Source organism: Heterocephalus glaber, unplaced genomic scaffold (genome assembly GCF_053883595.1).
Source record: "Heterocephalus glaber isolate CG9 unplaced genomic scaffold, H.glaber_assembly_v1.0 deba00001781, whole genome shotgun sequence".
Lineage (NCBI taxonomy): Eukaryota > Metazoa > Chordata > Mammalia > Rodentia > Bathyergidae > Heterocephalus > Heterocephalus glaber.
Genome location: NW_028258467.1, coordinates 5708454 through 5725649, shown reverse-complemented (window position 1 = coordinate 5725649; position 17196 = coordinate 5708454). Strand labels below are relative to the sequence as shown.

Below are 17196 nucleotides of genomic sequence, written 5' to 3'. Positions count from 1 at the left end.
CTTCCTGCTACCAAGTGGTTCCAGCACTTCTTTGTTGCCGTGTTACTCTCTGCTGTTAGCTGTTTGCAGTGTTAGGCCCACAACATCCCCTTCTTGAGACAGAAATCACCATCCAGAAGTTTTATTAGACTTAGGCTACAGCGTAAGGGGGAACAGTGCACGGGCTGAACCCCTAAGGGTATGGAGAGGGTATTTAAAAAGGAGAAAAGCTGAGCTTGTACATGTGTAGTCTCAGACTGTTTGGTCATAGGGTAGGAGAGGGCCCCTTGCAGACCTACTCAAAGAGGGCTGTACAGAGGTAAAATAATCTGTGATAGAACCAGGGATTTAGCTTAGTGGTGCTGCCGCCTGCCTCACAAGCACAAGGTCCTGAGTTTGATCCCTGATACAAAAAAACCCCAAAACAACAATCATCTGTGATAAGTCTGCAACTGAAGTCTGATACAGCCAAAGCAAATATCTCCCCAGAAGCTGGCCGTGGTGGTGTACATCTGTAGTCCCAGGACCCTAGGAGGCTGAGGGAGGAAGACTGTAAGTTTGAGCCCAGCTGGGCAATTTAGCATGACCTTATCTCAAAAAAAAAAAAGGGAGGGAGCTGGGGTGGGGACATAGTTTAGTTGAAAGGCCCTGGGTTGAATTCTCAATCTTGCAAAAAACAAAAACCTCCCTGATGCAGCTGGGCTGGCTGCAAGGTATTTAGAAAGCATCAGGCAGTCCTCTCCTGTCTCACCAGGGCCTGGGCTCATTTTTCTCGTGTCTGGGTGGTGCTGCAGGAGGCTGGCCACAGAGCCATTGCCCATCTCAGAGGCCTCCTGTCCACCCACTGCAGGGGCTCCCCCTTCTGCTGTTCCGGACTTGGCTGCTGCTGCTTACTCTCTGACCAGTGTCACCCTCTGATGATCCAAATGAAAGGGTTCGAGTTCTGGACACCCGTGATATGAGACAGGGTTTCCATGACTCCTTTTGTGGGAGGGGAAGCCGTGGCATGGAGAGCAGTAAACACCTTGTCCAGCTGGCTTTGAACGCAGGTCTGAACTCCCGCTGCCTCTTTCCTCCAACTTCCCTTGACAGTAGTTCACAGTCAGAGCTAAACGTGGAACAAAGTTTTTTTTTATTACTGTGAAACATTCTAAATGAACTTACTTCCAGGAAGAGGTGTGGAGATGGGAGAAAATGACAGTTAAACAGCTGTAGTAGGGTGGAGGGCAAGGAGAGCCGGCCTGGCCCAGGCCTGCAGAAGCAGCTTCCTGCAGGCCTTTGTGGAAGCCAATGGAGATGCCACTTGTGGCTGGGAGTAGGGCTGGTGGTGGGGTCTGCAGAGCTGGAGTCTGAGGCCCTGATTTTGGCTGCCTGTGGCTGGTGTTTATGAGATATTGCTATTGGCTCAGGCTGGGCAGAGTTGGGCAGAGTGCCTTTTGCCGGCTTAACACTTGCTACCGAGGAATCCGTGGGTACCCTCAGCATTGTGGCAGCTACAACCTGCAGTGCCCCCTGAGCCTGTGGCATGGAGGCATCCAGACGACAGTGATTTTTCTGCTATTCCATGGGGCAGACTGGGGCAGCATCCTGGAGACCAGTTAGCAAGAGATCAAAAGTGCCACTGATCAGGACTGACAAGGCAGGGACAGAAGGACTCTGTTAAGGTGGGGGTGAGGGGTAAGGCTTTTGGTAACAGGGTGGAGGGGGACAGGCATCTCCTGTCCAGGCAGGGCTGGTCTCACTGGTGCCTGAGGGTGGGCGCCTTCATCTTGTATGGGACGGTTTTCAGTGTTAGAGTGGCTAATCTGCAAAAGTCAACACCTCCTTCAGTCTAGAAGCCCCCCAGAAACTGTGTGCACCTTTATATCTTAGGTAAAGAAAAAAAGGAAAAAGCAAATTTCAGTTGATAGCCCCTTTTCAAAAGTGCATGTGTGGGGGGATGTATGTACATATGTTAATTTAATGCACAAAATAGCAAATACCCAGGGACCTAGAAAATCAGGCTGAAGTCTCCTTCAGTCTTGAAATTTGGCTGGATGTGGTGGCACAGACCTGTAATCCCAGCACTCTGAGAGGCTGAGGCAGAAGGATCGCAAGTTTGAGTCTAGCCTGGGCAATGTAGCAAGACCTTGTCTCAAAATAAAAAATTTAAAGTGGGCTAAGGATGTAGAGCAGTGCAAAGTCCCTAGGTTCAATCTGGAGTCATAAACGCGCGCACACACACACACACACACACACACACACACACCACTAGTTTTGTTTTCTTTTTTGGTACCAGGGATTGAACTTGGGACCTTATGCTTGCGAGGCAGGCAGCAGAACTACTGAGCTAAGTCCCCGGCCCTGCACACCACTAGCTTTTAAAAATACCTGGTATAATGGAAATAATATTTATTAAAGAAAAAAATATGTAGAAATGGAAAAAGATGAAGGTGTCGCATTGTCCCACTGTGAAAACGAATGACACTATGTCCCCATGTTTCCATCCAGCCTCTTCAGAGGACTGGGGCCACTCTGTTTCCCAGAGTTGTTATCATGGTATTTTGTTTGCTTTTGGTTTTGGAGACAAGGTCTCATTAATTCGCTGAGTTGCCAAAGCTGGGCTTGAACTTGCAATCCTCCTGCCTCAGCCTCCGAGTCCTGGGAATATAGGTGTACACCACCATGCCTAGCTTATTGGCATGTTTTATGTACAAATTTGTGTTTGCTCTTTGCTGTGGCTGAATGAAAATGAGGTGACCAAATTCTTTCTTTCTTTTGTGGTACTGGGGATTGAACATAGGGTCTTTGCACTGAGCTACATCCCCAGCCCTTTACTGTTTTTTATTTTGAGACCCCACTAAATTACTCAGCCTGTGCTTAATCTTGTGATCCTCCTAGGAGCTGGGGTTTGAGGACCAAACCAAGGCCTGTGTGGATGGAAAGTGAGGCCGCTCTAGCTTGCTGTCAGATCTCCTTACCTGAGGACCCTACAGCAGGCCCAGAGGAGGCACCAGGGCCTCCCTGGCTGACCTTGGCTCCAGGGGCCTGGGATGCCCCTCTGAGAGTCTGGGCTGGGCACTCGGCCCTTCTGTGCAGAGTTTCACATCTTCCTTGCTCTCACTTCTGGATCTGGCCGCATCCTCAGTGACCGGCGCTCTCTGGCCACAGCTGCCCTCGCTGGCAGGAGGCTGGGGCAGAGCTGTTCCCTTCCGAAATGCCCTCAGCTGCTGGAGAAGCTGACTCTTCCCAGTGCAGCCCCTGAAATGCAGTGAAACCAACCTCAGTCCAAACCCCACAGAGGCCCAGCCTCCCAACTCGGCAGTGGAACCAGGCAGGGCTTCATGATCTCTGACAACTGCAGGGATCCAGTCTGGCAGCAGTGGGATGACAGGTGCTGTGGCATCTCCTCCAGGGAGGGTGCAGCAAGACTTTGCCACACAGAGGTGGGGTGTTTCTCTCCCGCCCACAAGGGCCTCCCAACTAGAAAAACGTTACCATCTGCCCTGAGTTCCATCTCCAAGTTTAGGTTTTAGCTGGTTAAACCCAACTGAGAGGTAAGTCTAGAAAGAACATGCAGACCATGGGCATTCTTATGGGAAGAGCTTCCAGGGGAGCAGGGCTCCTTCCCCAGTCAGCGCTGGAGGAAACACTTGATGTCTCAAGCCTGGGCCAACAAGATCACAGGGACTAACAGTACTTTCTAGGTGCCGACTCCGGAATCCTTCAAGTGGGAATGCAAACCTTCTCCCAGTCCCGGATGAAGACCAGGAGGTTTGGTGATGTGAAGCCATTTGCTGAAGAAGCAGCCTGGGCATAGGCATGGATGACCTGACTCAGAACTGCAGACCAGGAAGGAGATGCTCAGTTCAGGGGCTGTGCAGTGAGACCAGCAGGAGCATGCAGACCTTTGCCCAGACACTGACCCTTGCCGAGGAAGCATGGCCTTGTGCAGGGCCACTGGCGAGGGGAGGAGAGACACCTCCAGGAAAAGCGAGGGTGAGCTCCAAGTGTGTCCTTGGGTCTCAGCACGCACAGCGGGAGGCTGCAGCTCCTGCCCTGTGGTCTTGCTGCATATTAATTATGTCACCGGCTTCCGGCAGGGGACCTGTTTACTGCTGCACCTGTTTTCTTCCTGCTTTTTTTTTTTTCTGCGATGCCTAATCAATCGCACAGTGCATGGGGGTAAGGCCACATGAGGCCGGACATTCCAGTGCTAGTCACTGCCACAGTCAGTGATTTTCATTCGCCTCTAGGTCACAGTGGAGCCTCCTCACTTCCCTGAACCTGACACTTTAATTCACCCAAGCCTTTCATTCTTGGCTAACAACCACCACTTCATTCCATTGCCACACTTCCTCTTCGCTTCCACTGCCACTGGGACAGGGAGCAAGAGCACATGGGGAGCTGGTTTTTGGAAAGAGAATGTACTAAGCCATCCTCAAGAGGTGCTGGGGTGTCCTCAATGATGCCCAAGGCCCAGCAGGCCAGGTTGGGACAGAGCTAGGCGCAATGGGACTCCCACAGGTCCCAGGCCCCACCCACCCTCACAGGCAGGTCCTTAGGGTGCAGGACAGGGTTGAGAGCCCAGAGGGCCAGGATGCCAGGGCAGCAGAGGCAGGTGGGGGGCCTGTGGTTACCTTAGGCCCCAGGAGGAAAGAGATGCCTGCTGTGCTGGGCCCTGATGGTCTCCTAGAGCTTCTGTGTCCTCTTCCTCATATTCATCTTCATCCTCCTCCTCTCCACTGTCAGAGGAGCTGTGGCTGGAGCTGGGGAGGAGAGGAAATGGGTTCTTTGCATGTATCCCAGTGCACCAAGGGGGATCTAAGGCCTGGGGTGGCAGGCAGCCAGCTAAAGTGCAACAGCCAAAACCACTGGGCCACTGGACTTCCTGCTGAGTGATGGAGGGAGGGTATAGGTGGACTCCAGCCTAGATGAGGTTTGCCCTCTTCCCCTCTCCTTCCCTCTGCAGGGGACCAAGTGGGACTGGCCATGCTCAGTTCCTAGCTTAATGCGCTTGTCAAATAAGCGATATTCCAACTCTTTCCAAGTTCCTGCTGCTCCCTGTTGGAACTGCCAAGGCCTCATGGGGCCAGTGGGTGACCTCTGTCAAGCAGAGAGCTGCAGGCAGACTCTGCTCTGTACCTTTCTGGGGACTGGTCTTGTGGCTCCAGTGGCTCTGTCCGCCGCAGGTCAATGAAGATGGTAGGAGGCTCTGTCTTCGGCCTCACGCCCCCAGCAAGCTTCTGGCCCTGTGCAGCCTGAAAGCCCAGCTTTATAGAAGCACATCTGAGATGAAAAAAGCAGGGTGGGCCATTACTTCCTCTGTGACAAGGACCTGCTGGGCTTGACCAACCACAGTGCTCATGGTGGCCCTGAATGGTTACCCACCATGTATTGGTAGGCACTTCAAACCCACCTGGGTTTGTTTTTTATGTATTGGGAATTGAACTCAGGACCTTGTGCTTGCAAGGCAGGCGCAGTGGCACTGAGCTAAATCCCCAGCCCTGGTTTTGGTATTTTAAAATGAGGTCTTGCTACGTAGTTTAGACTAGTCTTGAACTTGCTATGCAGCCCGGGCTGGCCTCAAACTCATGGTGATCCTCCTGCCTCAGCCTCCCAAGTACTGGGATTACAGGCATGTGCCACCATGCTCAGCTCCAACCCCATTTCTTGAGATAGGGTGGCTACCATATTGGATGGGACACATGTGGCTATGTCTGTTAGATACTTTTGCTCATTGGGCACATCAAAGGCAAAACCACTGGGTCAGGAGAGGAGATGGAAGCATTGGCTCCGAGGTTCCCAAAGGGGTGGAACAACCAAAGTGTAGGATGGGAGAAGTACACCTAGGTCTCCAGAGACCCCAGGGCTCTTTCTCTACTTCTGCTTCCCCCATCTCCACTCCATCACTGCAGCCTGCCTTTCTCCATGTGGAACCTCAGGTGGCTGCCAACAGCCCTTTAGCCCTTCACAGGGACACACAAGTGATCAAATCCCAGGGAAAGCTCTGACTGACCTGGCTGGGGACACATCCCCAGGGCCGGACCCATTGGTGTGGTGTGAGGGGAAGGTGCTGCTTCCCGGGAGACCAAATGGACAGTGGAAGGAGGTTCCCATAGGTTTGGGGCAGGTGCTTTGGGGAAGCAATTCTCAGCTATGCCATTTATAGCCTAAGAAAGGTAACTTCTCTCGGCCTCAGATTTAGGGCTGTGTGCCTGATCCAATTCTTTTTTTTCCAAGGGGGGAGTTTGGTACTGGGGATTGAACTCGGGACCTTGGACTTGTGAGTCAGGCGATGGAACCACTGAGCTAAATCCCTGGCCCTTGATCCAATTCTTGAGATTAAATGAGAAAGTGGCACATTAAGTGCCCCACGCATAGTAGGCCCAATCAGTGCTGCCTGATGTGGACCGGTCTTCAGACAACAGGCCATGGCTGGCACCAAGTCTCACCTGCTTCCGGCCTCCTTTTCCTTGGTGTCTTTGGGCATCTGGGCAGGCACCTTCTGGGCAGAGGTGGAGGCTCTGTGCTGCATGGGACACAGAAGGACTAGCTGCTCCAGAAGTCTGTCCTGGGATCGTGGCACAGTGTGGTCTGGGGTTGCAGAGGAGAGGAGGCTTCTTAGTAGGGACTCGGCCCCTCTTGATTTATAGCAGCTTGAGTCTCAGGAGCCGAATCTCCTCCTGCAGTGCATGTATCTCAGGCTTAACCATATCTGTCCCACCCCAGCCTTTTACAAGGCTCCTCTGCCCAAGGGGAGCAGTGTCTACGAGTAGGGATTGAGCTCCGTGAAGTAGGGATGCCTTACTGTTTTGTTTTGAAACAGAGTCTCGCTATGTTTCACCACCATGCCCAGCTTCCCGGTTTTCTTAGTTTTTTTTTTTTTTTGGTACAGGGGATCAAACTCAGCACCTTGCGCTTTCGAGGCAGGCGCCGGAACTACTGAGCTAAATCCCCGGCCCCAGTTTTCTTAATTTTAAAGAACACTGCAACCAGCATCCTTGAATACACACCCTTACCCACTAGGGTATATGTTTAGGAGAGATGTTTCAAAATGGAATAGCATGACCTGGGTGTGACACACACCTGTAGTCCTAGCATTCAGGAAACTGAGGCAGAAAGATTGTGAGTTCAAAGCCAACCTGGGCTACATAGTGAGTTTATGACCAGGCTGAGCTGTATTGTCTCAAAAAAACCAAAACCAAGCAAACAGAACGTGATACAAAATAAAACAGCTTGATTAAAGGGTTACATGCCTTTAAAATAGGGACTAGTGCTGAGCATGGTGGCACACATGTGTAATTCTAGCACTCAAGAGACTGAGGCAGGAAGATTGCTGCAAGTTCAAGCCCAGCTTGGGCTATATAGTGAATCTAAGGCCAGCCTGAACTACATAGTGAGACCATGCTTCAAATAAATAAGTAAATAAATAAATAAGGAACGAGACTCTGCCACACCCTTCTTCAGAAAGAGTGTGCCTATTATACCTACATCTGCCCACCATAGAGGAGGATCTATCTCTCTACATCCTGCAAGAGGGGTGTGAATTACCTACAAAACTATGCAGAAAACATCCCAGGCGCTGTGGGATTTTGCTGTGGAACTGGAGCTGGAACCCTGGCACCTGCCTTGCTCCTTGGCCACAGCCCTGGCCTGCTGTTGTGGGCCCCAGTGAGTCGGGAGGGGTGGGGGGATTTCACGTTGTCCGAACAACTGCCCAGAGCCAGCCCACAAGTGTTGTGACAGAGAGGCCATCCTTAGCCCTCCTGTGAGCCAGGGGAGCAGGACTGTGCAAAAGAGCTGGCTGAAGGACTGAAAGCGCTAGGAGTGGCCTTCCTCTGAGTAACCTTCCCCAGGAAGAAAGGGAGGAAGCTCTAGGAGGGGAGGGGAGGAAAAGGTCCTGAGGCCAGGACACACCTGGCACATGGCAGGAAACCATATGTATGTTGAGTGAATGCATGGAGTCTTGCAAGGACAGGCAACACAAGGCTTAGGGCAGCAAGGGGCTGAGCAAGCAGAAAGAAAACATGACCACGGGGCTGATCGTGTCTAGACCACAGCCCTCCGTCACTGAGCCCTTAGAAGGAGCTGCTTGGGTTCACTTGGGCTGCGGTGTTCAGAGTCAGACCTTCGCCTCGGCAGGAGTCAGCTGCCCACCACGCGGTTCTGGGTGCACAATTTCCCTGGTTGTCTTCTCGCTCTGGCAGACTCTGAAGGATGTAATCCAAATCCCACTCTTCAAGTTGCTGAAACAATGAAGCTGGTGATTATGAGGCTGCCCCAGGGTCCCAGAGGCAGGGGCATCTGCTTTTATAGCTGCTGCAACCAGGGGCGCGTGTCATGGGTGTTGTAGGGTAGAAATTGGGGATCAAATGCATCCCACAAATGCACACATCCTTCCTTGTGATGATTGCAGCCAAACCCCTCCTGCAAGGCAGAACCTGCATGTCTTGAGGCTTCCTTCTCATGCCTGTTTTACGTCACTGCTTTTTGTTTGGGGGCACAAAGATGTTGTTTGAACTGGAAGAAACCCTGTGTTGTTTTATAACTGTTCAGGTTCATACAAGTATGGGATGTCTGGAGCTTTAACAAGTTTGGCTCTCTTAAGAAACATATCCAAGTGGAGAACTGGGCCAGGAGGGCTTTGAAGATAGGATGCTATAAAAGGAGGGAGAAAGTTAGCTGAGAATGATTCTTCTTTTGGGGTACTGGGAATGAGACCCAGGGCCTCATGTATACTAGGCAAGCGTTCTACCAATGAGCTATACATGTAGCCAAAATGAAAGTTTATTATACAGGACCTTACTTCTTGGAGCTCTATAGATGAGGAAAAATAAAAGTTGTCAGGGGTGAACAGAAAGGAAAGGATGGCTTACGTAAATAGTAATGAAAAGAATGTAATCCTTGGTACTAGTTTTCTCTATGTTAAGAAAATTATCTGAGTCACGCCTGTAATCCCAGCACTCTGGGAGGCTGAGGCAGGAGGATTACAAATTCAAACCCACCCTGGCCAACTAAGCAAGGCCCTGTCTCAAAGTGAAAAATTAGGGCTGGGGATTTAGCTCAGTGGCACTGCACCTGCCTCAAAAGCACAAAGTCCTGAGTTCAATCCCTGGTACTGGAAAAAGAAAAGAAAAGAAAAAAAATCAAAGTAAAAAATTAAAACTAATAGGAAAAGCAAAATGCTCTAATGTACGCATGCCATGTTGGAGCCTCTTCCTGCAGGCCCACCTGTGCAAGGAAGGTGAACCGGTTTGTACCTAGTTTATAACCCTGTGGCCCCCTACTCTGCACAGGGTGCAGCAATCATCTCTTTGCATTTCCTTTTTGTTTTATTTCACAAAATCCATCTCTCCTAGCCTGCCTCCCCTTTTTGGTACTGCAGATTGAACCTAGGGCCCTTCCACTGAACTACATTTCCAGCCTCTTTTCAAATTTTGAGACAAGGTCTCACTAAAGGTAAACTGCCTCAGGTGGCCTCTAATTTACAATCTCACCTCAGCCTCCCAGAGTGCTGGGATTACACGTATGCACCACCACATCTAGTTTCCTAATTCCTCTAAACTGACTTTGTCACCTTGCTGGTTCCCTCATTTGCCTGCTGACCCCAACTTGAACAAGTGCTTCTGCTGCATGAGAATGAGGGCTTCCCCATCTGGAGAATTTCGCTTTGATAGCATCTGGCTCTTTACATGTGGCTGTAGGCATTTAAAAATATACACTTGGGATCAGCATACTTTTTGTTTTCTCTCTAAAGAAGGCTGGAGTCTGCTTGCTCCTGGCCCAGATCACCCACTCTCTGAGATGAGCAGGCTGCCCTCGGTTGGTGGACTCAGGACTCTTAAGCCGCCCTGAGGTGAGCCAGCTGGTTCTAGCCTCAGTAGGCCGGGAGGGAGGCTATGCTGGGGGGGATAGGTCTGAGGGAGGGCTGGGCAGTGGAGACACCCACCTGGAGCGAGAGTACCAGCCGGTCTTCCCAAGGCCCCTTCAAGTGTGCCGCTAGCCTGGGACCTGACTCCGCAGCCTGGGCTCGGTCACCACAGGCTGGGTCCCAGGCACCCCAGGTTACTTTCTGGAGCACATCCTTCTCTATCATCCTCCTCCTCTCCTGGCGGAGGGCTCTGCGGTTGGCACAGTCTTGCCAGGCAGAGCCCGAGGGCTCTGTCTTCGGCTGTCCCTCAGGGGCAAAAGCAGCTTCTCCCTGCAGACCCCAGGGAGGATTCTGGAATCCTTTGGTGTTGAAGGACAGGGTCCCAAGGTCATCTTCCCGCCATGCAGGGGTCTCCTTGGCTATCCCAGGAAGAGTGTGGATCTCAGCACAGCTCCCGATCAGCTGGCCAGGGCTCCTTCCTTCCCAAGGGGCCCAATCCTTCATCCTTGCATTCTGTTCACTCCCGGGTTCTCCACTGAGTCCCAGAGGCACCGCAACTGGCTGCTGAGAAAACATATGTCCTCTGCTAGCATCTACAAAAACACACCTCAGGGCTGCAGATTTAGCTCAGAAGTACTACACCTGCCTTGCAAGTGCAAGGTCCTGAGTTCAACCCCTGTACCAGAAAAAAAAAATACTCAAGGAATTGTTCTTTCATGGCAAAATATGTATACAACATACAACTTCCCATTTTAACCACTTTAAATATAGTTTCATGGCTGTTCCTACTATTTCCAAAACTCTTCTGTTTCCCCAAACAGAAACCCTGTATCCACCAGTAGTACTCCTTCTGCCCAAATTTTAAAAAAAAAAAATGCCCAGAAGAGTTGCCAAAGTAACTCTAGAAATGAAAAAGACTCAAAACATGAAAACTGTCACCTGAACTAACCCAGGGTCCTAGCAGCCCTGGAAATGTCTCGCTTGGGGTTATTTCAGACCTGGTCCTAGGCATAGCTGTCATGTGATTTGGTTAAGCTATCGTGCACCCCATTCACCTGGTTAATGATGCTGGGCAGAACTAAGCTGAGGGTCAACCCAGAGCCTGGTGCTCCTGAAGCTTCCCACCCTCATTCCCCTGCCCCCCCCCATTATGGAAGCAAGGGCATTTACAGTGTTTTCATTGGAAACAGGACATTTAACCACAACCACATCATAGCTGACTGACTGGGGCTGCCCAGGGATGATAGCTGTTGGATGGGTTCTATTTATAAAGGAAACAGTTCATTTTCAGCACCAAGCCATTAAGTTTAGATAGAGTTCTTGGTCTTACCTGGGGTCCTGGGAAGTGGGGAGACAGAGATAGAAACTGGATCTGATGTTGGCAGTTACTGTGACTAAGAGGCTTGAGAGGGTGCTATGGCCTTCCCTAATTGTGTCCTGAGTAGCAGCTTGCATGTCTGCTGAGGGATTAATGGAGGACCTTCTGCCCTCTGGAGCCTCTCACAGTTAAACGAATGTTTAGGAAGCTTCTGCTTACTTGCCAGGCTCCGTGCCAGGTAGCTGTGGAGCCAGGCAGGTTATGGAGAGACATTTATGACAGGCAGCTGTGACAATGGCCAGACAGTGTGGTGTGTCTTGGTAGAAAACAGGAAAGGAGGGGACTAGAGGGAGAGCAGAGGGCAAAATCAGACAGAGAAGTGTGCTGGGCGTCTTAGGGAAAAGAGATGCACATGCTTAGCAGTTGGGCCCCTGAATACTTTGGTTTGTCCCTGAAGGTGGAAGGACTGAGTGTACCACATGCTAGACCAGCAGTTTTAGGCACTGTGGACCCATACTGATGTTTAGAGTCCCGAGAGCTGCGGACAGACACATACTCCCTTCTGCCAGCAAGGTGCCAGACATCATGGGTTCCCTTAGCCTGCGTCCCACAGACCTCAGGCGGAGGTTTTTTAGCTCCAGGGACCCAGGTCCCAGATTTGTCTCTACCAGCAGGGTCTTCAGCCAGCTCCTCAGCCAGGTCTGGAATCAGGACAGGTTGGTTTCGCTGGAAGATGAATGGTTCCTCTTCGTCAAAGTCTGACTGTGGGCAGACAAGGGGGCTTTGGGTGACATGGCAGCACCTGTGCCCCCCCACCCCTGCTACCCAGGGGCATCAAGAGAGATCCCTGCCTTCTGCTGCTTCCTGCCACTGATCCAGACACGAGCTTGGCAATTCCACCTTGTGGGGGTGAGATCCATGGTTCCCTGTTCTATAAGTGCCCGCCACCCCCCAGACCTCACATACAGCAAGTGCTGCATTAATGCCTGGTGCTGAATAACAGCATTTAGGAGTGGGGGTGCTGTTGAGGGAGTAGCAGGGGGTGGTGGTGGCTAAGAGCACAGCCTAGCTGCCTCCCTACCTTGAGCCACCACCTAATGATGTGATATGATATAAAGCCTTGGTGTGCTATTGCTAAAGAAGGGAGCCTTATATGTGCCCTCCATCTTACAGGGACATCATAAGACACGAAGTGTTCTGTACACTGAGGCACTGGGATTGCCTTACCCATTGCTTGATCTCACTGTGCCTAGTTAAGCCCTGAGCACCCAGAAGCTCTTGGCACATTCATATTTGCCCAGGTATAACACCAACCTTGCCTCTTCTAAAACCCTTGCCTTTGCTGTAAATGCCCAGTGCCAGCCTATGTGCTGAGAACCCCTGCCAGTGCACTGTCACATAAGGTGAGGTATCACTGCCCATAGACATGTGAACATATGGTTACTGGTGTCAAGGATCCTCAAGGGCCACCTCAGGTGACCCAAACCACAACTGCAGAAACCCTCCAGGGGCTTATCACAATGCACTGGTATGGTCACCACTCCAAGTGGTGGGGCTGGCCTTGTCTTGTCAAGAACAGCACAGCAAGGCTAGGGGTGTAGTTCTGTGGTAGACAGACACACACAAAAATTCAAGAACTTAGCAGCAGAGCTCACCTGGCTTACAGGTGGAGCCCAGAACCACCACTGAAATGGTGGATGCTGAGGACCAATACATGTATTCAGAGATACTGACAAATGCAGAAGGAAAGATAAAGAAGGAAGTGGGTACTAGAAAACACCTTTAAGGCCAGAAGAGTGAAAGGAAAAGGAAAACAAATCCCATAGAGTGGAGGGAGGTCTTCAGAGAGGAGTGCTCCAAAGCTGTCCTTGGCCGGTGTCATGCACATCATGGGAAGGTCACTTGATGCTTAGGAGAAAGCTCTTGCTCACCAAGGAGGAGTCGGAGTCCAGGGACGGGAGCTGGTCTTTGGCAGCCTGGAGGATGGCGTCCCAGGGGGAGCCCAGTGAGGGCACTATGTCTTTGTCTTTGGATGCCATGGGAGCCCAGGCTCATGGGATGCTCTCTTTGTGCACAATCATCTGAGGAGCCCTGCAGAGCACACAGAGTGAGGTAGAAGGGCCAGGCAGCCAAAATCAACAGATCGGGGGCTGCCCTTCCAAAGCCTCAACCACTGCAGGATATGAAAACTGACTCAAAGACCACCACCTCCCACCTGTTTCCTTCAGGTTCTGCAAGCTGCTGTTACTGGTGCCAGGACTGTGTGTGTGTGTGTGATGTGCACATGCGTGTTTGTGCACCTATGTGTACTAGTGTTGAGCCTGAAGAAACATCATCTGTGTATGAAAATACAGAATATGCATATGTTGTATAGATATATGTACTTGATATGCAGATTGATATATGTGTGATACACAATTCATATATGTGATATATAATGGCATGCAGGTATATATCATGTGTCCTATATAACATAGATACTATTAGTATAGAGAACTAAGTTAATTACATATGTTGTAGGCAGTCACACAGGGCCAGGCCCTTGAGGGAGTCAATACAGAAGAAAATCCAGGCCCATTTACTCAAGACCAGGATCCAAGAGGAACAACTGCATCTACATACTTCCCCTAGGGCTGAACAGCGGTAACTGACATTCTAAATAGGTATTGATCACCCGGCTGGGGGCCCAAGACCTTACCCCTCCCTTTCTGGAAATTCTTGTTCCTTCCATACATGCTTGCTATGTGACTTGTTTCCCTATTTGATCCCCATTTAATCAATATTTCCTAAGCAACTGTACTTGTAATCTTACTGGTTGATCATAGTTTTGTCCTACCTCATACACACCTTCTGATTTTCCATTGGATCTTATTAGTTGACTATAGCTTTGTCCCACTTTGTACCCGCCTCACCTCAGGCTTTGCTCCATAAAAAACTCTTAAAACGCTGGTCCTAGGCAATCCACTTTCTGGGTGCCCCCTCCTGTCTCTCAGGCAGGAGCTGTCTTCCCCTCAATAAATTCTTCCTACTTTTAACCTCTGTTTTCCTAGAGTACTTTCTTTGATTTCAGAGAACACGAACTCGGTGGTTTGGATACCTAGAAGGTTGGGATACCTAGAAGGTTGGGAGTTATATTTCCCTTACATAATTTGGATTATTTGGAGGTCCTATATCATACACCCTGTATCACTATTATGTCCATTTTACAGACTTGGAGAGGCTTATAAATGATGGAAAGAATTTGAGTCAAACTGGGAATTTGAAGCCCTATTACTTTTTTTTTTTTTTTTTTTTTTGGTACTGGGATCGAATTCGGGTCCTTCCGCTTGTGAGGCAGGCGGCGGAACCACTGAGCTAAATCCCCGGCCCTACTTTTTTTTTTTTTTTTTTATGGTACTTGAGGTGGAACCCAGGGCCTCACTCATCTACCGCTGGGCTATACTCCCATCCCAAGCCTCATAGCAAGCGATAGACTAAAGCAATTTTGGGGTCTCCAAGAGATTTTGTATGGAGTTGCCACTCAGATCAGTCCCCAACCTCTTGTAACCCACAGTCTAAAAAGAACGCTGGGCCCTGGGAGACAGAGCAAGAGGGCTTTAGGATTGTGGGGCAGAGGTCTGGAGAACCCTGTGGCTAAGAGGCCACTGTGTCCGAGAAGGATGGCAGTCCGTGCCCTCATCGGGGCCGCGGCAGGTGACATGAGCGGGGGTTTCTTGCCTCTTCTATGCTTCTGTGAGCTTGAGCTGTTGCTTAGTGCGTCCCGAAAGGGGAGCAGCAGGGTGGGGACACTTCTGGTACACGACTCAGGGAGTGTATTGGGGCCGGGGGCCCTGCTTTGCAAATTCAGGGCACAGCATTGTATATCTCGGGGCAACTAAATCACCGAGGTGAGGGGGGCCGCCAGAGACTGAGGGGAGGGAAAGACATAACCGGCAAAAAGAGCATGTGCTGTAGCTTAGGAGTGGGTAATGCCCAAAATGTTCGGGGAAACTGCGGAAGCTGTTCATATCTAGCAGAAGCACTCGCTCCGCTTCACCTCTGAGTCCCACCCAGACACCCTCTACCCCTTAGCCCGTTAACCCCGCCCACACCGCCGGTTGCCAAGGCAACTGGACGCCGCCGGACCTCCGGTCCAGCCTTTGAATTCCAACGCGAGAAAAGAGGAATGTTATCCCCTAGACCCGTTCCTGCTCCTCAAGTCCATCTCCGCGATCGTGCAGGCCCACCGTCACTCGCCTGGGTCAGGGTCCACCTCCACCTTCCCTCCCCGGGTCCTGACCCGGCTGACAGACTCCAAAGAGTCCCGAGGTCCCTTTAGTCCCTGGGACCCGCCCTTCAACGCTCTCCCCAGCGTCTTCCGAGATGGGCGTGGCCGCCTATCTGCAACAGGATTGGCTCCCCCGCCCATGGAGGTAGTGGCTGGACGAGCTGCCCGCTCATTGGTTCTTGTAGGTGTCAGCCGCCAGCTGGGCGAACTGACTGGAAGACTCGGGCTCCCGACGATCCAATTCCATCGCGTTCGTAGCATCCCGGTGTGCTCCGCGCGCTCCTGAAGCTTACTTCCGGGGAGGGTCGAGGTCCGCAAAGGTGCTGGGCGGCGACAGCGGCAGCTGGAGGGCGGCCCAAGGCTGAGGCCGGCGCAGGTAGGCCCGAGGCGTGCCGGCCCTGCCTAGTGTCGGCACCTGGTGCCTCTGCGGTGCAGCACTGGCGGGGTGCGGACTGTGAGGCGCAGGACTGCAGGCTGCTCTAGGGTGCTACCCGGGAAGTTGCAGGGGCAGCCCTGGACTTGACGGCGCTCCACTCGTTGAAGCGACCGCCACCAGCAGCAGCAGCAGCAGCAGCAGTATCATCATTATTATTATTATTATTATTATTATTATTATTATTATTATTATTATTTGGTACCGGGGATCGAACTCGGGACCTTCCACTTGCGAGGCAGGCGGCGGCACCACTGAGCTAAATCCTCGGCCATTATTTTTGTTCAGTTACACGTTTCTACTTTAAAAGTAACAGATGCTTAGCATTTTTATGAAATGCACAGGACTGAAAGGGAGAGTGAAAATTAAAAGGTCCCGGGCTGGGGATATGGCTTAGTGGCAGAGCGCTTGCCTAGCGTGCGCGGGGCCCTGGATTCCATTCTCAGCACCGGGGGGAAAAATTAAAAGGTCCTATTCTCTAGTGCTACCTCCTGAAGTTCTGGAAGAGGTGCAAATGACACTTTCTGGGCGTGTACAAATAAGCGCACGAATGTTTTCTGTGTTGCTGGGGAACGTTCGTCATATGTCACGGAGATAAATTATAGTAGATTTGTGGTTTCGTGCCATGTGTGTTCTGTCCTTATAGTTTTCTGGAGCCTGGTTCTGCTTCTGATTGTCAGTCAGTGTTCAGTACTTTAGGGGTGTCAGATGTGAATGTGCAACAAATGGAGAGAGAAGGCGTTTGAAGTGGAAAAAAATACTTAGAAGAAGACTGGAGGAGCTGTTGGGAGCTTATCTGGATTCTTATCCAGGCTGTGTTGCCCAGGACTGTTCAGGGTAGTGATTCTCACCTGCCAAATGAGGGTGCTGCTTGATCTCAGACTGGCAGGTATGAAGAGAACCACCAGGAAGCATTAACAGGTGGTTCAGGGCTTGTTACTTACTGCCTTGTCACACCTGCCCTATCTCACCAACAGCTGCAAAGTCTCAGGTTGGTGGCTGGTTTGTTTGGCCATCTTAGCTGTCACCAGCACTTGGAAATATTCTGTAGTAGAAACTGAGGTCCAAGGGGACTCCAAGAACTGTCATTGTTTGTTCAGGCCATCTGAACATGATATGGATCTTTCTTCTTTTCTCCCTCTTTTACACTTATTTCCTGTCACTCCCAAACTCAAGATTCTACTAAGAAGCTAATGAGCTGGCCTTGGGTCAGGTGTAAGTCCCAGGAAAAAGCACTTAGAATCACAGACTTATCATCCGGGTGTGTCATTACTGGTGTCACGTTTTGAGGATCCTTTCTACCCACCAGTGGACCAGCCTGTCACATTTCCCCTTATATCTCTTTC

At 50.9% G+C, this 17196-nt stretch overlaps 2 protein-coding genes across 11 annotated transcripts in view; one reads left to right on the top strand and one right to left on the bottom strand.

The window, feature by feature from the left end:
- Positions 1-118: 118 nt before the first annotated feature.
- Positions 119-15686, bottom strand: Dnaaf8 (dynein axonemal assembly factor 8). Of its 4 annotated transcripts, none has more exons than XM_087202706.1 (10): positions 15276-15686; positions 13082-13241; positions 11766-11912; positions 9911-10396; positions 8090-8207; positions 6414-6555; positions 5104-5247; positions 4599-4727; positions 2940-3219; positions 119-1087 (listed from the first exon to the last, which is right to left on the bottom strand). In XM_087202706.1, the coding sequence occupies exons 2-9, from the start codon at positions 13187-13189 to the stop codon at positions 2949-2951; spliced, it is 1545 nt and encodes a 514-aa protein (XP_087058832.1). In that variant the 5' UTR covers positions 13190-13241; positions 15276-15686; the 3' UTR covers positions 119-1087; positions 2940-2948. The 4 variants fall into 4 exon arrangements, with proteins under 4 accessions (XP_087058832.1, XP_087058830.1, XP_087058833.1 ...); XM_087202704.1 differs by having other exon boundaries at positions 120-1087; positions 15387-15681; XM_087202707.1 differs by having other exon boundaries at positions 122-1087; positions 9911-10393; positions 15387-15674.
- The window catches only part of Anks3 (ankyrin repeat and sterile alpha motif domain containing 3), a 36009-nt gene continuing 34497 nt past the window's right edge, over positions 15685-17196 (top strand). For 6 of the 7 annotated variants that reach the window (XR_002389333.2, XR_002389334.2, XR_015447880.1 and 3 more), the window contains exon 1: positions 15685-15793. The gene's annotated coding sequence lies outside the window, so the exon portion shown is untranslated. The remainder of the gene's footprint in view (positions 15794-17196) is intronic. The other variant, XM_087202702.1, reaches the window with a different exon arrangement.